Genomic DNA, 22,318 nt, shown 5'->3' with positions numbered 1-22,318 from the left:
ATATTATTCAAATAGCTACAGTTTTTAGTTAATTAATTTAATTTTTTTAAGGTGCATATAAACGACATGGGTTAATCCTCTTTTCTATTACTGCCCTAGCTGGCCACACTGGCTCATTTGGCTTTAGGTAATTTCGGCCAACTTTTAGATTTAGCTTAAGCCGCTCGATTGTTTCGCCCCATTCATTTTTTTCGACTCTTGGCCATTAAATCAATAAGCATAAATTATTTAAATCGACGCGGGTGACAAGTGCGTCAAGGAAATCATCTGTTTTTTCGGCGGAGGCACTAACTACGTCATTGGCGTTTTCAGTGACCCTGACCAAGTGCACTCGTTTGTTGTTGTTATTGTTGTTGTTTGATAGCATCCCCCTGCTCCCCTTCCCTCTTCTATCAATGATCAGAAACAAATTTGCGTAATAAGCGAAATTAACATAAATAATAACAACAAATTGCACTGATAAGAGCCACGAGAACATTGAACCACCACGCGAGCCGAACCACTGATAAGATGCCCAACTCTTTATTCCAGATTTAGCATGCCGGAATACATGGAGGTCTTGCCCCACCGCTCCCTGATGGATGGAATAGCCGAGACGGCGGGCGTTCCCGTGGAGGCGCTGCGACTGCTGCTCACCATTCTGGCAGGTGACTTGGGAGTTCCTCCAATCCTCTAGAGGTGCTGGTAGTGAGTCACATGGAGAAGGCAGCTGTTTCTCTAGAAGATTGTGTTGCACACATTCAAGGAAATAATGGTTATCTGCAGCCTGAATGTTTGCACAACTGTCATGCATAAAGCTTTTTAACTTGGAGGAAGATAATCTCAACTAAAGCACTGGTTAACTGGACTATAAGTTACTATCTACCAAGCACTATTGGAAGAAATACGCCTACCATTATAATCTCCAATTGATAAGTTCATGGGAAAGATATAACAAAATTGTTCGCTTCACTATCAATTCTGTTGTATCACCTCAGGAGTGTGACTCACTACGATATGGTTCTATATTTATAAAGAATATGTAGATTAACATACACTTTCTCTTGTAGGTTACCCAATAGCTGCGATCTATCTCAAATTCCTGGCCAGCATAAATGATAAGGTTGTGCATCACATGTTCTTCGCCTCTTGCGGCGCTGGACTCTGCTACTTCAACTACGGCAACGACACATATCACTCCCTGCTGGGCATCATGACCACTTACTTCCTGGCCCTGTTTCTGCGCAATGCAACGACCATCTTTCTGACGATAAACTTTTTATTCCACATGACATACTTGCTGCTGGGCTACTACTACACGGCCAGCAACGAGTACGACATATTGTGGACGATGCCCCACTGCATTTTGGTGCTCCGGATGATTGGCTTTGGCTTCGACTTAACCGACGGATTGAAGAGCGAAGATGCCCTGTCCAAGGACCAAAAGGAAACGGCCCTGAAGGAGCTCCCATCGCCGCTGGAACTGCTGGCCTTCGCATACTTTCCCAGTGGGTTTCTGGTGGGACCGCAGTTCCCCTACCGCCGCTATCAGAACTTCATCGACGGCAAGTACCGGGAGTACGAAGGAAGCTACGACGCGGGCATACGGCGTTTTGGAGCAGGAGCCTTCTATCTGATCGTGTGTCAGGTTGGACTGAGCTATCTCCCCGATTCGTACTTCCTCACGCCGGAGTTCGCCGGAGAGCCGTTCCTGAACAGGATCTACATGCTGGGATTCTGGGCCAAGTTCAGCCTATACAAATACATATCCTGTTGGCTGCTCACCGAGGGAGCCTTGATCTGCATCGGACTGACATACAGGGGCGTGGATAGCGAGGGGAATCCCGACTGGTCGGGCTGCAGCAACGTCAAGTTGAAGCTGCTGGAAACGGGCAACACCATGGAGCACTACGTGCAGAGTTTTAACGTAAACACCAATCAGTGGGTGGGCCAGTACATCTACAAGCGGCTGAAGTTCCTCAACAACCGCACGATCAGCTACGGAGCAGCATTGGGTTTCCTGGCCGTCTGGCACGGCTATCACAGCGGCTACTACATGACCTTCCTTATGGAATACATGGTCGTGAGCACCGAAAAGCAAGTGAGTGTTGCTGCACTTCCCATGACCTTTAGAATTCTATTTAAAGCCTTCAAATAACATTTTCAATTCCACTTTTAGATCACACGCTTCTACACCAAAGTGGTGCTGCCCAAGTGGGGCCACATTCTCGAGAATTCGGACATCTATAAGCTTTTGTATTTCGTGGTATTGAAGTCCTACAACATTGTCTACATGGGCTGGTGCTTGGTGGCCTTCGTGTTCCTGAAGTACGAGCGCTGGATCATTGTGTACGGGGCAGTAAACTACTATGGTTTTGTTGTCCTGATCGGATGGGCTGCCTTCTATCATTCTTACCGGCAGCTCACCCGAGGAGGGTCGCGCCGAGAGGCTGGCGAAGATAGAAAGCTGCAGGAGAAGAAGAGCGAAGAAATATCAAAGTCGGAGGAAAAGAAACCGGAAGAAAAAAAGGCTGATTAGCGAGGAACGAGAATGCGTTCGAAAGACATTTCGAAATTTTAGTTTTGCCTTGACAATTATTTGGAATTCGAGAATTAAATTAAATTGGAATTAGTTGACTAACCAAATAAGTTTTACCAAATAGTGCGCCACTGTAACTAGAAATTTGTTAAATAGCCTAGCCGTTGAGGAGCAGTTTTCTACATTCATACATATATAGATCGTCGGCCTAGTCAAGGTGGAGAGTTATCCCCAAAAAGTAGTGTACTTCACGGCGATAAGATAGCGAAAAATATCAGTGTATATGTTATGGAATTGTAAATTGAATAAGTGTTGATGAAAACTAGCAACTAAACAGATCAAATGTGAGACTTAACTAAGACCTGAGTCCTTGAGAATCAAACAAACTCTGCTACAGAATTAATGTACTTGAACTTCAAAGAGGAGACTTACCTAAGCCATAAAATATAAAGTTTTATACAACGCGAGGATGATGCAAAGATATGTATATTTTGATATGCTCACGCAAAGTGCAAATTTCAATAATTGAAAAACGGAATAAATGCAATTATTTTTAGGTACAAAGTTTTCGTTATTTATTGGATTGTATCGGATTGGGGTCTTGAGAGCACGAAATAATATTCAAAACTTGTACATAAATGTGTTTATTCGTGGCCAGGGACCAGAAAATGGAAATATTCGTCAAAAATATCAAATATCTCTATAGTGTACTTTTGAAATGGTTGTTCCAACGCTGGAATTCTTTAATTGTGATTCTAAAAATGTAAAAAATCTATAAAAAGTATTGTTTGTAAGAGAAATAATTCAAGAAAATTAAATGTGAAATTAATTTAAAATCTAAATGTTAATGAAACTCATAAAAATGATAAATTAAAAGCATTGCTTCATTTAGATACAAGGAAACTTATTTATTGATCATAAAATGGTCATGAGAATGTACGAGGAGGATGCACTACCCCCTAGTGCTCCATCGGCTGGGCATCTCCGCCGCCAGACTCCACACGGCGCTTGGCTCCCCCGCCGGTAGCCGGGTCCTGCTCCTCCTGCTCGGTTATCTCGCTGAACATGTAGTCGTCCTGGTACTCCTTCAGGATCTTGCTGGAACGGTTCTCGTCCAAGAACAGCGAATATACCTTCTTGACATCTTCTGTGTTGACTTCAGTGGCCTTGCGACGGCGACAGACCAGATTGGCGGTGGTGATGAGTTGGATGGCATAGCGCAGGCTCGTATCGGTGGCGATGCGCGTCAGGATGGACAGAGCATCCGGGTGCATGATGCAGTCCTCCTCCTCGCAGCGGATCTTCAGGATCTCCTTGACTTCCTTCTCGGAGTACGGAACGGTGCGGATGATGATCATGCGGTCGAGCAGATCGATTGGAATGCCGTGGGGGCTGCGGTAGTTGGTGCCCCTGATGCGGGTGATGCCGCGATTGGTGGCCATCACCACGACGGGCGCCATGTCCGACTCCAAGGCGCGATTCAGGAAAGAGAAGCATTCAATGTCCAGCATATGAACCTCGTCGATGAAGAGCACTCCCGGGTTGATTTCCGCCTTGCCCTCCTCGCGCCACTCCAGCACCTTGTTGTTGATTTGGTCGCGCACCTCCTGCTTGATCTCGCCGGTGTCCCCGGAGAACAGGGCCAGAAAACCGTGAGTGCGGCTGTTGATCACATCGATCTCGTGAAGGGTCACAGTGTGCACCACCTCCTTGCGCTTCTGGAGCTCGCCCTCCGGGCACTGGACGAATCTGGTTTGGGCGCCGGTGGCATCGTAGTCGCGAGCCCTGGTGAAGCTTCTGCCCAATTTGTTGACCTTTCCCGACGCCTTGTCGATGGTGATTACATCACCGGCCTGGATCTTCTCCTTCATGAAGCACTCGATGATCTTGTTGCCCAGGTCGTAGTTGGTCTCCATTTCGGTGGTCTTCAGTGTGACTTTTCCCACCTTCTGGCCCGTGCCGCTGGCGGGACGTTCAATTTGTATCTCCACCACCTCGCCCTCGATGATCTCGGTTTCCTCCTTGATGCGAACTCCAATACTCTTGCGCAGGGCCTGCGACAAGGCCTCTGTCTTGCTCATCTCCAACGAATAGATCTCAGATCCAGACATGCTGGTAAAGGGTGTCTCTGTGCCCAGGGCCTGGGCCATTCCCACAGCAATGGCCGTTTTGCCGGTACTTGGCTCTCCGGCCAGCAGGATGCATCTGCCGGCGATCTTGCCCTCGCGCACCATCTGTACCACGACACCTGCGGCTCGGCGGGCGTCCTTCTGGCCCACCATTCCCTGGGACACGGCTCGAGCCTCCAGAACATCGTCCAGGCCCAATCCCCGAATGTGCGAATGGGCGCCAATGCGTTCGATGCGCGTTATGTCGCGCACTTCGATTTTCTCCGTCTCGGCCATTGTCTGTGCTTCTAGAATATTTCACGAATTGCTGGATTTTCTCGATACTAATGTTTTATGGACTTACAGTTGTTTATGGAGCTAAAATAAGTTGCTAAGCAAAATGTGAAACAGAACGCCGGGCCTGCTTTTGGTAGGGAAGTGTGGTAAGTCGATGAGATACTTGGATTTTATAACACTGGTGCCGGCAGCATGCTGTCAGTGATGCTGGTTTTAACAGTGTTGCTCTATGTTAGTTAACATTATGTTAAATCATCTGTTTTTTGGAGGCGTTAGGGAATGTTACCGTGTCTATTGTGAACACTTCCCATTGTTTTGGGCTACACCGATTTTATTGGGAATTATTTATGTATATTTTGAGTTAAAATCAGCACAAAACGATGTCTTTTCTTGCGCAGACTGTGCGCCAAGTGCTGCGCCAGGTGCCCAATCGCTCATTGGCTCTAACAAGTAAGTAGAGATCTCAAATACTGACTATAAACAATGTGACATAACAACTTCTTTCTGTGAAGGTGCCATGCGTTCCTTGAGCATTTCGCCGGCTTTTCACCAGCAAAACAAACCAGCCCCCAGTTCGGTGGATGCCTCTGCCATAGCCAAGGACCAGCTGAAGGAGTGCCAGAGCATTTGCGAGCGAATCAACAAGCAGGTGGCCAAATCCGAGCAGGGGCGCCTCTTCGCTGTGGTCCACCTCTGTGGAAAACAATTCAAAATCACCCCGGGCGACATTATTCTGGTGGAGGGCTACTGGCCCCCAACGATAGGCGACGAGATCAGTCTGGACAAGGTCCTCCTGGCGGGAGCCAGGGACTTCACCTTGGTGGGACGTCCCATTCTCGAGCCCGGACTGGTGTCTGTAAAAGCCACCGTGGTGGAGAAGACTCTGACTCACACCAAGACACATTTCCGGAAGAAGCGCAGGAAGCAGTACATGCGGATCAACTTTCAGCGCTCGCCCAACACCATGATCAGAATCAACTCGATCGAGTTGGCTCGACCCGTAGATGCGAAAACTGAGCCGGAATCGGAGCCCTCGAAGCGTTTGTTTTAGTTACAAGTTGTTATTCAAGAAAAAATTGAAAATAAAATCTTGTAAAGGTAATTAAGGAACTTAAAAGTGGACTCATTTCAAAAACACAATTGCAGGAGATATTTCTAAAGGGCCTAAAAACTATAGTTTGAATAATCTTTTCTGATTTAGTGGCTAATTTTAGTTCTAAGAAGCACTTTTCCTTCCACTTCTGACGTATTTTGTTGAAGGGATTGCCCTTCTGCTTTCGTTTTATTCTCATTTGAAATTCCACTTTCATCTTGATTCAATGACTTCGACGTGTTCATCTCGACTCGGTGGTATTTACCTAAAACGCAACCTAGTTTGGACAGCCAGCCACCCGGCGACACCCACCCAGCACCACAACAAAGATGAGGCGCCATCTCTAATGAAGCAACCGGAGAAGAGCGCTGCAATTTTAATGACAACCTTTTATCGTTGATGTTGTTGTTGCCATCTTTCATTAAAAGGCGGCGCTCTGGCCCTACCACCCGGTCGACCATGCCACATGCCACATATAGGATGCCTGCTGGTTTCTTTATCAGCAGATGTAAGTTGCTCCCGAGTCGCCGGCTGTCGTATTTGTTTACGCTGCTCTTTCACTTTTCACTAACCAAAGGCGTTTACTTTTTCAGTCATTGCTTCGCTTTTCCTTTTGGCTTTTCCCTGGCCCCATTTTCCGTTTGGCCTTTCCGGTTTCAGTTTTTCTTTGTGGCTTGGAAATAGTTGGTGGCTCGAAAGCTAAAAAAAGTAAATGCCTCTGAGGTTGAACGAGGGTTTAAATTTGATTGGGTTTAAATCAAAAGAACGATTTATGGCTACAAGTGTTTATATTTTAACAGATTCCTAGGGAGACCACTTCCCCACAAAATCCCTTTCGACAATCTCGACATCTTCTAAATAAAATCACTTTCGCTCCATATAAAAATGCCATTAAAAATTATGGCTTCACCTAACATACCAGCCTCTGCCTCTCTCCAGGACCCCTCTTTATTTCTTCAGCAAATAGGAGCCGACGTGGATGCCTCTAATGGGTGGCACATCAAATTTTGCAAATTGCACAAGCAGCACAAATTCAATTGTCGACACTTCGGGGCAAGTTTTGCTCAAATATCCATCACAAAAATGTGATATATTCCAGCTGCACTTCACTTTGCCGGCGAAAATCAAATTTCAATATGGGTTGCGCCAAATAAAAAGAGTAGGAATACAAATTGAAAGCATTTTGGTGTGTGATAGAATGTCACCTGGAAAACTGCTTGTTTAGGATGAAGTTTTGATGAAAAAGTCTGGGGGTTGGTTCTCCACTCCACTCATCCCCCACCCGTCCACTATTTCGCTTGATTATGTTATTTGCCCAGGAAAATTGCATTTGATGTGCGTTAAGTGACAAAACGGAAATTGCCGCCAAGCGGAAGTCGGGTTTGTTTGTCTTCCTATGGCGGGTGGCACTCCGAATTCCGCCCACCACCCACCGAGAAGCGGCCATCTAAGCCACCACTCTGGACCACCCTGCTCCCTGCTTGGAAATCCCATGTAAATGCGGCTCAAGTTGGGCCAAATTTCGTAAATTTATGCGTAGAAGCGTGTGATGTATGAGGCGAAAAAGGGAGAAAGTAAGAGAAAGGGGCAGTCTACACAGAAAGAAATTAAATAAAATTCAAACTCTGAAAATATTAATTTCTAAGATGTAAGATAAGAATTGTTTTTAAACTTTTATCAGTGATATGCCATAAAATTCCTCAAACATTATTGTACTTCTTTAATAAACTACTAATATTAAGGTAGTAAAATTGTTATATTTTCTTGGAGAAATCTTGAGCAAATATCTCTAAAATATAATTTATTTTTCACAGTGCTAAGCAGGACGAAGGATACTGTATTATGACCGCCCATCCATCATCAGCATCACTCAGTTTTGACATATCATTGAAATCTTATGCCAACGTCGTCATCATCTGTGACGTTTCATTAACCCACCTCCGTCCCGCACCCGCGTCCTAACCCCCAGGATCCTTCCCAGGATGCTCAGAGGAGAAGTGGGCAGGGGAGTGTGGGCGGAATGTGTTAATATCAACAAGCGAAAACTGTGCGAACGCAATCTACCGATTTCCGCTTAACCAAGCCAAACATTGCATTTTTGATTAGACACCGGGCCCGTCGAGCCCCCAGGCTGGTCAAATCCTGTCCCAAGACCGAGGATGTGGCATGGCCTTCCAGGACTCACAGCCAGTTTGCAGGGGTGGCTTTTTGATGTGGTTCTAGGATTTAAAAGGGCGGTGGCGGTAGCTCGGGCAATTGATTGTAATTCCACTTTTATTGAAGGCTTATACACTTTTTTTTTTCATATTAAATGATTTCTGAGGTTTTTTTAATCTGAAAGATTATTAAAAAAAAAAGGAAAATATTAAATACATTGACACTTGAAAAACCTTGTTTTTTTTTAATCTAAAAACCATATTTTAAAGTTTCCTAAACCCCGTAAAAAAATTGAAATAAAATAATATGATTTTAAAGACCTAATATGTACAAAAAAATTATTAATATCAATGCAAATTTATTATAAAAACTATTATCCAAGTTTTCAAAAGAATATAATGTGAAACCTCCACCCTTGATCCTTTCAAACGCAATCGATTTCAATTTAAAATCGGTTTTCTGGCCTGAACATCCCATTTATTTCCAGCGTGCTTTGCATATCCATCAGATGCCCTCTTTTTCATAAGAACTTCACCGTCCATGGATGTATTATTTTCGCATTATATCGATTCCCAGAGAGAACCCTCGTCTCCATCAATTTGCCAAAAGCATATTACATTCGAATTATAAACTCACATATCATACAGCCCACGATAAGGGGATGATGACGATTTCTGTCACCTTACGCATAACTTGAAAAGTTTTTCTTAAGAATTATGCAAAAATGTGGAAAATGCCCGCTCCACACTGCACTCCTTGGGGATATTTTTCAGTTCACTGAATTGTTGTTTGCGATGCCAAAAAAAAACGTGATTTCCCCATGAAGTCACTGGCAAGGGTTCTCAACGATTTTCCCTTAATATTTTCTTTTTTGTACTACTTTGATAACCTGATGTTGATATGACAATCTACTCCAACTCTTTCTCTCTCCACCCAGCACGTGTCACAATTCGAATTTAAATAAGTTCGACGAGCATCAAAGTTTCGGGTGGCAGGCGGCTTTATCCGGGAGGCGCCCCCATTTCCCAGCTCTTAATGATGAAATTTCAATAAATGTCATTTGGTCTCGGCAAAGTGTCAACATGGCACCTACCCGCCACCTACAGCCCCTCCCACTTTTCCACCCCCTTTTTTTTTAGCAAGAGGGTGTGTGCGTGTGTGTTTGGGGCGGCAACAGCTGTCAGGGCCCGCGTTCAATGCGTTAATAATGACAGTTTTCCCAATATTTCTTTTATTTTGCTAGTCTAACTAGCCGGGCATTGACAGAGTGCCGAGAAGAGGACACAGGATGCAGGATGCTGGATGCAGGACGCAGGACACAGTAGTCCGTGCAGTTCCCATCGCTGTCTGTTAAATTTAATTACTTTTCCATTGCTCATACGCACTGTGTGCCCGCTCAAAGTAGTGGATATAGAGATGTCTGGTTTTCAGCAGGAAGATCGATATAATTCTACATATAGAGTCCTATTTCCTATGATCCATACTACAGTCTATCTATTAACTTAATTAATGTATCCATTTAGAAAAAGGTTTTAAAACTAACAAGTTTTTACAGTGAAATAGAGACACTTTTATAGGATCCTATCAGTTCTCTAGTCTTTCATCATATTTTTAACTTCTTAACTTCCTAACACTGACTATAAAATATCCTTTATTATCCTTAAATAGTGTCCTGGCAATCCTGGCCATAATCTGAACCGCCAGCACTGACCAAGTGGAACAAAGAGCTGCTCTGAGTGCCAAGTTGTGATTGAAAATCGTTGAAATTTGCATTTTACACGAAGAAATTGCCAACTGCGTTTGTGTCCTCGCACTACTCGCACCGAAAAACCCCTTTTTAGTCCTGTTCGATTCTCTCGCTGATTGCAAGCGGCATCTATTCGATTGGTGGAGGAGGAGCTCCTTTGGTCCTCGCTGTCCCCGTCATCATCATCATCAATAGTTGACAGTTTCATAGCCAGTTGGCGGCGTTTGTCACAATGGCATTTAATATTTGGACTCTGGCACACCCCATTGGTGGCCCGGTTGGTGCCGTCATCAGGAAATTGTTGGTCGTGACAAAATATTTGATCAGGTTTTCCTCGTCCTGTGTATATCCTAGTGGCTATATTTATACGCCGCTTCGGTGTTGAACTTGTGGATTCTACAATTGCAAATGGGAATCAGTGCAGTTGTGCTTACCAATTGCATTTTTTTTTTTCAAATAAACGCAAATGTTTGTAAATTTTTAGTTTAAAGTTTCATAATATTCTTATATTTTTAAATTTTTTGGAATTCATCTTCTACAGTCTTCATTTTGTACGAGTAGAACTATTATGTTTCATTTAAAAGCATAGCGTATTGAATTTTCTTAGCCTTTTTAGAAAAAAAGTATAATAAACCTACTGGTAATTGTCAATATTTGTTTTATTTTAAGATAGTTAAAATATTAATTAACAACTTTGCTTTACAAATAAATAACCAGCTTCATAAATATAGTACCATTTTGAATGGAAATGTCCTTATTTTTGCAGATGAGGTATGAATTTTAAAGCCTGAAAGTATTTGAATATTATAAATCATATTTTATGATGTAAGATTTTAAAAAAATTATTAAAAATACAAACTCAATTATGGTATGAGAAGTGTTCCACTTATTTTATGGGATGATGAGAGGAAAACAAAAGTTTGACGGCCATAGCCTCGAGAGTACGAAGGCGCTGGAAGTTGAATTCGTCGAATCCCCGGACCATTGTCCTTGGCTTCCGTGGAGCTCTGACTCGGGGCGAGTACTTCTTCTTGTAGAGGTTGACTTCTCTCTGCAGCTTATTGATGGAGCGCTCCAATTGAAGAAGTCTTCGATCGAATGGCGTTTGGAGGCGTCGAATTTTGGCCTGATTGATTCGCTTGCGGCGCATAAAGATCTATTATTACTCTGAGTGTATGTGTTCGAGGTGATATCTTTTAAGCTTACCATCTTCTTGTTATAATTGACTCTTGCAGACATTCCTTTCGTCAATTTCCACAAATTAATCGCAGAAATTGAAACATGCTGAAAATATGCAGCTCCGCAACACTGTTTCTGAGCTTTGGAGTTTTCCAGCACTTTTTCAGAGTTGCATTTTGTGCTTACTAGCCGATTGAGCTTTTTTACCGATATTCATGAGAATTTCAATAACATTTTAACGTAAAAGTGGTTTTTATACTACTATTATCAAAAAGTCATCATGAATCTAATTAAAAATGTTTAAACTATCTGCTTCATTTATTGCTTTTTCTGCAAATTCGTATTTAAGTCCCACTTTTGGGGCTTTGGGGCTTTTCAAGCTGTCCCGAATTTAATGCATCATTATCCGTTATGTGACCAAAGTTGGCAACAGATTTCCATAATGGCTATTTCATTGGTCAGCCAGGGCCGAAACGGACCCACCACCTCATTTTCCTGCTATGGCCATAAACCATTCCGGCTACTCTTCACGTTTTACTTGCGGTTACGGGTGACTTTCCAGGCCCCACTCCCCGCCCCTAACTCCGGCTCTGTATCCGGACTTCCACTTCCGGCTGTTGAGTCGTGTGTGAAATATTAAAATTCAATTAAAATGGCGTTAATTCCAGCAGCAGCAGCAGCAGCACTACCACCACCAGTGACAGTGGCGCCTGACAACGAATGTCGATTGTCCGCCTGCGTCTGTCATAATTGTCAACTCTTTGGATCCGTGTCCTGATCCGCAGGACAAGCTGCAGCAGGACAGCAGGTCCTCGCTTTAGCATAATGATGCTCATCAACGGACAGGTTGCCGCCACGGCCGGAAGTCCCTTCTCTGTTGGCTGTTTTGTGTCCGACATCTCAATGGCATCAATGGCAGCCGCTGATTTCCCGTCACTCCGATCCCTTCGGCCAACCCTTTGATTCCTCCCTGGTTTTTTGTTCTTCTCGGATGCAAATTGCACTTCAGACATCAATTTATCATCGGTGCTAGTGGCCAGGAGTCAGCATCAGCATCAGCGCCAGAATCGCCATTCAAAACGAGTCCGGCCAGCGATAATGGTTAATTAATAAATATTTCCCTCACGAATAAGTGCAAAAAGTCGAGGGAATCCTTTTGATATAGGATTTGTATGGAACCTATCGGGCAGTTGGGCTAGGTCCTGGCAGTGACTCGTTTTATTCGGCGTTCATTTATAGAGCCATTGACCCACTCGTGTCAACTGGTCAACTGTTGAGTCTAGACTGGAGTGGGATTATGGCCGAGTCTCATTTAATTAATCCCATTTAAATAAAAACAAAGAGCTCCCCAATCTCCAATTTAGGTTATTTTGTCCTCCAACTGAAAATCAATTTAAATATAGACAAATCAACAGAATCAGAGGCTCTTTTCTGCGCAAATTCAATCCACACGCATCGGATGGCATCTGCTATCCTTTTGTGTCCCACCAAGTTTATTCAGAGACACCTTCCGGCTTAAAGGCTTTCCTTTTCGCACAATATTAGTTGTATTCTGTGTGTTGCGGGCTTGAGGAGCTCTTCAAGTACCCGTCGACTGTTTGATTAGGCATTCCGGCAGTCGAATAAATACCAATAAAGAGAGTCCTGGTGGAAGGAGTCCACCTCCCCTGGAAGGTGTCATCCGTACACGCACTCACACCCACTTCAGACTTGCCCCGGCTTGAGTCAATATTTGATGTCGTCGCAGAAACTTTTCCCAAACAACTTTTTCGGTTCGTTTTTTCCTCATTTCGAGTCAGAGTCTGCGAGGGGCGGAGTCTTCTGTCGCCTTTGTCGGAGGTCAAGTTATTGGCTCGTGTTTGTTCAATTTTTAAATTTTATTTCAAGATAGTTTTTCGGTGGAGTTCCGCCACAACCCTCCTGTTGTGCGAAAACGCCTCATTGATTGCCCATTTAGAACCGCAAAATTTAATTTATCTGCCATCAGTTGATGTTCTTGCGGTTTGCCAATATACATGCAGCGGCCAAACGATATCGAAAGAAGGTCCTATATATACACTATATGTATCTGACTCCCCCACCGCAGCCTGGTGCCCTTTGTTTGGCTAACCCATGTCAAAAATTGTACAACAGTTTTCTTTTTTTGTGTGTTGTGTGGCCCCCCCCCCCTGTTGCTGGTTTTCTGATAACATTCGGCTGGGTAGCCATGTGTGATTGTCTGAAAGTGTGTGGATATTTAAGATATCATCTGTCTCTGACGATACCCAAGCAGTCCCCATAGACCCTAAAAACCCCAAACCCAAAACCCGAATCGGAATACGACCCCAACCCGCAATCGAAGGACGACAGGCACTTCCGTTGCCTGCCACTGCCACCTGCTGTTTGACACCTAAATTCGCTTATTGTTGCCTGCTTTGGATTTACTTTTATGAACTTGTTCTTTTGTAGGGGAAATCCATATCTATTCCTTGATATACTCTGAAAAAAGGTTTAAAGTTTAATACTTGGTCTAGATCATTACATCTAGACACATTAAAAAGTATCTTACTGATCAAGGAATTTAGAGAAAATCGTCTCTTTTTAGGGATCATTTTATTTTAAAAGGGGAATCTATTTTATTCAATAACTAAGAATTATTATTTTAGAAACAATAATTGTTTTGTGAAGATCTATTAAGAATTCTATTACTATTATATTAAGAATTTTATTCTTTACTAAACCAGAAGCCTTTGAAAAATATGGTTTCCATTCCCTTCGATTCAATTTTGTTACAAGTTTTTCCTAAACTTTTCTAGCTTCTTATATTTAATATTTTTTTTGAAAAATATAACAACTATTTTTTGAACAGTGTCTCTAGGTGTATCTGGTGAAATTTCAACACTTCATTCAATTCGCAATTCGTTTCAACAATTGAAATGCGATTAGCGCCAAGGTGCACACCGGGGAAATGAACGAATGAATAACTGCGGATGAGGCGGAAGTGGGTGAGTTGGAGGAGGTTGGTTATTCGGAGCTGGGTTGGATACATTTTTGATTTATGTGAAATTGAGTTAAATTCATCCACACACACACACACACACACACATGCACACATATCCTGCGAAGCCCGCAGGCTTGTGTGTCGGCTGTCGGTTCGCATTGTAGCGAGCGCGTCCTAAACAAGGCTATTCACTTGCCATAAATCAAATTAAATGGCTGTCACATATCGCCGGGGCGCCACTGGGCCTAAAGCCCCTCCTCAGCCTAATCCTCCTCTTTGTCCTGCTGCCCCTCCCCTCCCCCAGATCCCCCCGCTGCCCATCTGTTTCCCCATCCTGATCCTCTTTGTGCCATTACATTGTTATTGTAGTTGCCCCTCCTGTCAGCTAAGCATAATTAAAAGCGAGGAAAATTGTGAGGAAAATACGGGCTTAGAATCGCCATATTCTTGGCCATGATGTAAGCATTTTTTGTGGCGAAAGTACTGCCACTGATTAGGCTTAAACAAACAACAATGGGCTATAATTTAAAGGATTATGTTTTGAGTTGGATTCAAAGTTAGGGTTATATTGCTTGGAATATTTACACACAATTTAATAGGTTTTAATTACAAATTCATGAATAATTATTAGTTTCTATTAATATTTACATTTTTAAGAAGAATAAACTTATTTATGCAGTTTCCTTATTGGACACTAGGACCTCATACTCGCTGAGTCTGACCATCGGCTTATGTTCGGGCCAAATGTAGCACAATTCTTTACTGGGATAGAGAGAGCCTATGATCACTCCCGATGTAGTTGGTCCTCGGCACACAATTACAGATTCTCCGTGTTCGTTGGTGCCCGCAGCCACGGCTCCGGGTTCAAGGCGTCCATTTTCACTTTTGATCCACTCGAAAGTTACACCCTCGGTCGCTACCAAAAAATCGTAGCCACTGCGTATGGTTCCGGCATGATTTTGGCCATTGTATCGGGCAATACCTGCAGTTCCTTCAGTTCGGATTCGGGCTGGCACAATCTCGGCGTTTACCTTCCTCCGACCCACCACCAACTCGGACACGAGGTCCTTGCCACCAAAGACTGTATTTTTCGAAGAAGGCGGCCAGCTCCAAGAATCCTTGGGGATCTAAATGTGCACTTGATCTGTGGGTGTAGAGAAGTATTAGAGAATTCTCTTAGGATCATTAGATTAATTTTACCGAGTTCAGTAGGTCCTGCCAGGACATCTGAAAAAAGGGCAAGCAGAGCCACGACAACGTTGCAAATTCTGAACATGTTTCTGTCTTATTGGGAATGGTATTTCTTTATAAATTCAGTAGCCAAATTTTTGGCTTTTATAGGAAACTTGGTATCTGACTTTTGTTAACTTATCAGCCGGTGATTTGTATCAGCTTGCGACACATTTTTAAAAAGATTAAATGTCAGCTATCTGTAGAAAGGTGAGTAAACCAAGAAAGGAATACTATCTCTCCAATAACACGGTGCGACAGTGAAAAAACACTTGTGAAAAGAGATAGTGTAGGTTGTTAATCTGGTCGAAGAGAACTCATATATAAAAAATATTTTTTTTATATTTTTGGAACCCTCCAATTTTTATTTATTTAAAAAAAAACCGTTTTTCGGTACTTTTTTGCGCTTAAAAATTCCTGAACGCGTTTTTTTCAACCGATTTCAAAATTTTCGGTGTTTTTCAATAGTTAAATGTTGTAGCTTTTGAAAAAAAAATATATCTTCGATTTTGTTGAACAAAAAGGACAAAATTTTTACACCTGAAACTGAAGTTTTCGACTTTTATTCGTGTTTTTCGGATTTTGATGCCAGTTTTTCGGTACAACTTACAAAAATTTGGCCATTTTTGATACATATCAATGTTGTCTCATTCATTCTGAATAAAACGAGACAAATTTCATTAAAAAATAATAAAAATTGTTGAAGTTATAACGCTTTTCCCAAAAAAAGTCAATAAAACCATGGGAGCACTATAAGAAGAAGAGCATATTCCTGTCTTATACACACAGGTACTCCGGAGCGAAAGCAAGGTTAAATTGACTTTTTTTGGGAAAAGCTTTATAACTTCACCAGTTTTCATGTTTTATTGATGAAATTTGTCTCGTTTTATTCAGAATTAATGGGACAACATTGATATGTGACAAAAATGACAGAATTTTTGTAAGATGTACCGAAAAACTGGCATCAAAATCCGAAAAACTCGAATAAAAGTCGAAAACTTCAGTTTCAGGTGTAAAAATTTTGTCCTTTTTGTTCAACAAAATCGAAGATATATTTTTTTTTCAAAAGCTACAACATTTAACTATTGAAAAACACCGACAATTTTGAAATCGGTTGAAAAAAACGCGTTCAGGAATTTTTAAGCGCAAAAAAGTACCGAAAAACGGTTTTTTTTAAATAAATAAAAATTGGAGGGTTCCAAAAATATAAAAAAAATATTTTTGAGTTCTCTTCGACCAGATTAACAACCTACACTATATCCTTTCCCAAGTGTATTTCGTTTTTTTTTTTTTGTCGCACAGTGTAATCCATGATCATAAATTAAATTTACAATTATGAGTTTTAAAGTAAAGTCTCTCTTTCAAATCTAATTCTAATTAAACTTACAATTAGCTCGTCAATTATTTATTTATTAAATAAATTCTAGTTCTTACTGTCTTATGGCACCTTCCTCGGAAGCTAATCTCATACCCCGATTAATATTCCACCTTGATTAGCCAGATGGAGCTTTTCCAGCACCCGCCCACTCCGGGGAAAGTCCTTTGGCCCGGAGTGAAGTGTAGCTAATTTACTGTGCCTGCGATTTTTGCTGCTGCAGCCTGGGAAAAATCCTTTTGACTTCAAAGAAGAACTGTTGCTTGGAGTGCGTTCTGGGGGCCTGAGACGGAGGGCTGGGGGGACATGGAAGGTCCAACAATGTTGCCAAACACTTCACGTGGTAGGCTTTCTTTCTCTCTCTCGGGCTTTCGTCCTTTTCGTCCTTTGACACTGTCAAACGCGTTTGGGCCTCCACCCCTCGAAAGGCAGGGAGGAGAAACTCCCTACTTTTGCAGCTTGGAGTGCATTTGTTTTTTGGCTTTTGTTTTAATTGGCTTGCGCCCGGGCTTGAAGGAGTCGTTGTGTCCTGATCCTTAACTCCTTTCTCAGCTGAAAACTACATTCCCCGTTCGCCTCGCTCATTAAACATTTACTCTCGACGCTTTGTCGGCGTGAACTTTGATGTTGACTTTGGTCCCCATGTCCCTCAGGTCCAGAGGGCCTCGCAGATAACCACTTGAGATTGCATCCTCCTGCGTGTCCTGGAGCCGCCTTCTATCTCCTCTCCCCCCTTCTACCCTGTTTCGCCTTTGAAAAATGCGAATGCATTCTGCCGCAATTTGTGGCGCTCGTTTGGCCTAACATTTCAACCCCTCTGGTTTTTTGAGCCTAGCCGAGTCCTCGACTCTTCTGCAGTTGCATCTTCACTTAGTTGCTGCCTCCTGTGTTATCCTTTTATGCTGCATCTCTGTCTTTGCGTTTCACACAAAAATTAACATGCAGATTTTAGGAGGAAACTGTTTTAGGAACTGGTAGACAATGAAGAGTGTCTGCTTTCTTTAATTAAAATATTTGGAAAAGTTAGAAAATGTATTTTCTAATTTAAAATTATTCAAAAGTTCGACTAAGTTACCTTTTTTTTTTTTTAGAGCACCTCTTAACTAAATTCATCAAGAATTTTTATTGCTAAACAAATTTAAACATTTGCTTATTTTTTATTGTGTTTCCACCGAACTGCAAACGCTTTGCTATTTTCAGGACATTGCCAAACCGCAGGACGTGCGCAACAATTTCGCTTTAGCCAATTAATAGAAGGGGCGACTGTACCGACGACTAGCAAACTTGCAAAACAAAAAAGGAAAAATAATCAAACTTAAAACGCACATGTCATAAATCAAAGAGGCTTAGCAACTAGGGGAAACGCAGGAGCCCAGGATACCAGGACTTTGGCAAAACTATGCACAATGCAATTGCGGTAGAGAGAGGCCCATTGTCATGAAGTCGTATGTGTACGGCAATTCACTTAGGACTTCAACTCTATTTCTACACTGAGGAAAAATAAACACTACCTTTAAACTAGCTTTATCTGATAGTATATCTGTAAGGATTAAAATTTTCTCTCAGTGCAAGTGGGACTCCCCCACTTGGCATCGTTTACGAAGCCATTCAGTGTGCGACTACCTGTATTTATGGCCTGTAGCCTCCTGTGCCTGTGCCTCGGCTTTTATCTGCCAGAGGTAGTTGCATTCCATTCATAAATATTTTTTCATTCACTTATTTGTGGCTCAACCCTTTCTCCATACCTTGCTCCACCCCCTGGAAACAATTTTTTTGCGTTTAGCTTTCGCCTGAAGTTGCATTTGTTATTGTTGTGATGCCGCGCGACTCGCTCGGAGTTGCATTTTAAGCGTCCTAACTGCCAGTGCGTTTGAAAGTTCGAGGAAGTATCTATGGGGCTCAACAATGGGGCATATGTTTGTCGCTGCCTTTGATCTCTTGCCAAAGTGAAAGCGATTGCATCTTGCTGCTTTTTGAGCGAATAGTCGAGTTCCCACTTCAAGCGGTCTTTGCCAAAGTTAATTGCAAAAAAAAACAAAAATGTAGAAAACAGGCTAAGGATAACATAGACCTACGTTTGGCTTCTAATTAAAAATATATATGTTTGTGCGTTGGCATTTTTTATTTTGGTTCTGCAAGTGCAATTAAAACAGACATCAAGTTTTTGAGGGCTAAGGCGTATACGGATGCACTCGCATTTTCAGGACTAATTAGAATTTGGAGCTAACCAGGCGAGAATTCAAATTGAAGGCCAGCTTCTGTAGAGTTTCTAAGGTTGCTCTGGCATTTTAAATATTTTTTAAACAAATATTTGATTAGAAAGAAGACAAAAATAAAGTAAAAATTGATTCAAAAATTTTCTCTAAAACTCATCAATTTTTAATCGAAGCCAGAGGGCTATCCTATCTTTTGAAAAATAAATATTATTTTGCCTTTTGGTTGTGCTACAATTTTTTGGCTTATTTAAAACCAACGCCTGCGGCTTAGGCAATAAAACGTCGGTATTGCTTCTTTAAAACACAAGGAAAAGTGAGGTGGAAGCCCGCCACATGCTCACTTAATCATTTATGCAGACCTTATAAATTTTCATTAAAGTTTGATACCAAAAATCTGCTCCTTCCCAGCAGATGTTCCCACTGAACTCCACCCTCCTCCCCCGCCAAGAGGCATGGCAAGACTTGTGAGCCATCTTTTGCACTGTTGTCAGTCAGTGATTATGTAAATATTTCAACACAAATTAAAATCAAAATTAAAATTACAAAAAGCTGCCACAGGCAACACATGTCTGTTAGGGAGCGGATGTGAAAACTCCGGCCTAACACTTTGCTTAGAGGCTCCTTTGGAGGCGAAGCTTTCAGGGGTGTCCTTGCCTCCTTGCCGCCCACTTTCTGGTCCATTTCTCTGGCCCTCTCTTTCTGCCTCTACAGCTCCGTCTCCCTCTAATGTGTAGTCTTCGTTCATGTGTGTCTTATGGGAAATTTAAATAAAGTCAGCAGGCAATTTATTTGCATTAACATTTTGTGTGTCTCTGCCAGTGTTCATCTAAACAGAGAGAATAGTATTTCTAGGCCTAAAATTATATGTTTATAGGCTTTTTTTATTACTAAGTTTATAGTTAAAATATTCCCAAAAGTGCCTATTTAGATGCTTATTAATATCCTTTGCATAAAGTGCTTTGTTTGAATTTCTGATTTCTAAAACAACATATAATTTTTTGCAGTGTCTTTGGGCCTTATGTTTCCTGTTGGCATCAGTGTGTATGTGTTTGTGTGTAGTTGCCTGTTTGTGTGATGCAAATTTTTCGTGTGCCTGCTGTCAGGTTTGTTGTTGGCGGTACCGCTTCGTCGTTTTGTCGCTTGCTGGTCGCTTCATTGAATTTTGCACATCCCGTAAAATTGTTAAAAAACAAGCGGGAATAACAATAAAAAAACTGCATCCATGGTGAATGCAACAAAACGCGTTGTCGCCCACTTTTACCATTTACTGATTTATAGCTTTTCCTGAAACTGCACCAGCAGCAGCAGCAGCAGCAGTGGCAGTAGCAGGCGGGACTGCCCCCGAAAGTGTGCTACGCCTTTCTGCATTCCCACTATAAATCAAAAGCAACAAACAAATTGGCGTTGTTGTTGCAGTCGCAGTGTGACGACGCTTTTGTTGGCCAGCTACTGTGTTTAATCATTAACGCTTTTTTCCATTCGATTTTCCCATTTTCCGCTCACTCTCAATCCATTTTTATTGTTATTAATTAATCAGTGGAAATTGCAGCAAATAACAAAAATAAAAGTGTAAAGGACGTTTTTTTTGGTAAGCCAAATGCTGTAAGGACATGCACTGTAGATGTGGCAGGACTATGGCCATAAATTATGGTTTATCCAGGAGCTCTATCTGAATCTATTAAAAAATTCCGACAAATTTATTTTACATTTAATCTTAAATCATGCCAGAATTTGTCGATAATTTGTTTGCAATAATTTAGTCTATACTTCTATAGTATAGTTTTTAATATATTCATTAGTTCTGGTCTTTGTTACTTAACTGTCAGCATAACTCATACGATTGCATTTTAAATTAAATTTCTCTTGATGTGAAAAAATGCTTTCAATTGCCGGTGGCGACATTGAAAGCCCAAAAGTAAACACTTTATTCAACTGGCGTTGACAGATAACCGAGGCAAGCAAACAAGCACACACAACTGCAGTTATTGTTTATAATATTTATAATTTTAATTAAATAACACATCATAGATTTTGATTACAATGAGGGAATGAAAGTGACGGCTCACTTGCCAGTCGAGGGCCCGAGAGGATGAGGAAGTGGCTGAGTGACTGAGTAAGTGTTGGCTCATCAGTTTCAATTTGGTCTCGGGATAGTCGACCATTTCCTTTTTACACTGTTGGAAAATGTTATCTACTAACTATAATTTAATAATTTTTTTATAAAACAATTATTTCAGGGGTTGAATGTAATGTATTCGAATGAAAAAAAGCTTAAAATGGAGGTTTAAAATGTCCCCTACTACCTTTTTTTTTATAGTTTTCTTTATTTTTTGTACTGCATTAAGGTTGGGTTGATGGTCCACCCACTTCTGCATTGAGGTCACTTCAGCTTGACAAATGTCAAATGGCATTTAACGGCATTTGCACAAATCATTAAGATTAACAAATGAGGGCGAGTTCCCTGAAAATTGCGAGTAAATTATCTCCAAGTAGGAGGCAACAGCTTTCGGATCTGAGGGCCTACTTCCCTCTGAGAGGCATGATGGTTAACGTAATTCCCCTAGAACTTCATGCTGGTCTTCCCCAATCCTCAATCCCCAGTCCAATCTTTTCGACGATTGTTTACCCCTCGACATAAAAATAAGAACAGAATAAGAATACAAATGAAATATCTCGTGGGCTGTTTTCAATTCGCTTCCAAGCGCCTCATAAAAATGGCAAATTGAGTGCCGCCCCCGTTGTGAATCGGACAGATATAGTATGCCCCCAGCCCCGCCCTCCCTAATCCGCCCCCTCGACCAGTGCTTTTTAACTAATTGCTCAGCACGCGTGCCATAATTTCTGGGCGTTCTTGTTTTTTTTCTTTTTGGGCGTTGTGGCAGGTAAACAACTGCTCTCGACCATCTTCTGTTTTGGCCATAAAGTATCGCTTGGAACAACAACTAGACCAGACCAGACCAGACATTCCTCGGCCAAGTGGCTCCTCGGGGACCTTTTAAACAACGAGTTCCCAAAAATCCGCCACCCACCAGCCATAATAAAATTTCTAATTGCAACGAAAACAAATTTTCGGATTTCAAATGCACTGCAGGTGAGCCCCGAAATGTGTATCAATGGAATTAATTGTTGAGAAAATATTGCGGCGGTGTCGATTGATAGATGTTGCGGGGGCTTCGGTTAAAAAGAATACCCCACTTCTTTTCTGAATTGAAATATTTTGGGTATGACTGGGACTCATTGAGTGGGAGGATCTATAATTGCAAACAAAACAAGGAAATATATATATCTTAGATGTATAAACTAACTTGGGGAGAAATTATTAAATCCATCTCTTTATTATCTTTTTTTTAATTTCATTTAATTCTGATAGACACTAAAATGTCACTAGAAGGGTTTATAAAACCAAACATTTCCTGAA

The 22,318-nt window shown here is 41.8% G+C and overlaps 3 protein-coding genes and 1 long non-coding RNA gene across 7 annotated transcripts; 2 read left to right on the top strand and 2 right to left on the bottom strand.

Moving 5' to 3' along the window:
* The first annotated feature begins 106 nt into the window (after positions 1–106).
* LOC6493642 (lysophospholipid acyltransferase 5) lies at positions 107–3,078 on the top strand. 2 transcript variants are annotated; one of them, XM_014908993.3, is made up of 4 exons: positions 107–249; positions 532–647; positions 1,050–2,080; positions 2,159–3,078. In XM_014908993.3, exons 2-4 carry the CDS (start codon positions 539–541, stop codon positions 2,516–2,518), a joined length of 1,500 nt encoding a protein of 499 aa, XP_014764479.1. In that variant the 5' UTR covers positions 107–249; positions 532–538; the 3' UTR covers positions 2,519–3,078. The 2 variants fall into 2 exon arrangements, with proteins under 2 accessions (XP_014764479.1, XP_032310609.1); XM_032454718.2 differs by lacking the exon at positions 107–249 and having other exon boundaries at positions 261–647.
* A 323-nt stretch (positions 3,079–3,401) lies between these two features.
* LOC6506304 (ruvB-like helicase 2) lies at positions 3,402–5,114 on the bottom strand. Of its 2 annotated transcripts, none has more exons than XM_001958116.4 (2): positions 4,991–5,114; positions 3,402–4,934 (listed from the first exon to the last, which is right to left on the bottom strand). In XM_001958116.4, the coding sequence occupies exon 2, from the start codon at positions 4,921–4,923 to the stop codon at positions 3,478–3,480; it is 1,446 nt and encodes a 481-aa protein (XP_001958152.1). In that variant the 5' UTR covers positions 4,924–4,934; positions 4,991–5,114; the 3' UTR covers positions 3,402–3,477. The 2 variants fall into 2 exon arrangements, with proteins under 2 accessions (XP_001958152.1, XP_032310610.1); XM_032454719.2 differs by having other exon boundaries at positions 3,402–4,931; positions 4,991–5,102.
* A 67-nt stretch (positions 5,115–5,181) lies between these two features.
* LOC6493643 (39S ribosomal protein L21, mitochondrial) lies at positions 5,182–6,033 on the top strand. The gene is made up of 2 exons (XM_001958117.4): positions 5,182–5,373; positions 5,436–6,033. The coding sequence occupies exons 1-2, from the start codon at positions 5,304–5,306 to the stop codon at positions 5,972–5,974; spliced, it is 609 nt and encodes a 202-aa protein (XP_001958153.1). The 5' UTR covers positions 5,182–5,303; the 3' UTR covers positions 5,975–6,033.
* A 4,545-nt stretch (positions 6,034–10,578) lies between these two features.
* Positions 10,579–11,237, bottom strand: LOC6506303. 2 transcript variants are annotated; one of them, XR_001408930.3, is made up of 3 exons: positions 11,127–11,237; positions 10,780–11,076; positions 10,579–10,707 (listed from the first exon to the last, which is right to left on the bottom strand). It is a non-coding gene; the product is annotated as an uncharacterized LOC6506303 (long non-coding RNA). The 2 variants fall into 2 exon arrangements; XR_001408929.3 differs by having other exon boundaries at positions 10,780–11,058.
* Between the last annotated feature and the right edge of the window lie 11,081 nt (positions 11,238–22,318).

This window comes from Drosophila ananassae, chromosome 2R, assembly GCF_017639315.1.
Source record: "Drosophila ananassae strain 14024-0371.13 chromosome 2R, ASM1763931v2, whole genome shotgun sequence".
Taxonomy (NCBI): domain Eukaryota; kingdom Metazoa; phylum Arthropoda; class Insecta; order Diptera; family Drosophilidae; genus Drosophila; species Drosophila ananassae.
The sequence above is the reverse complement of the archived record's forward strand: the minus strand, read 5'-3'. Positions and strand labels throughout refer to the sequence as shown.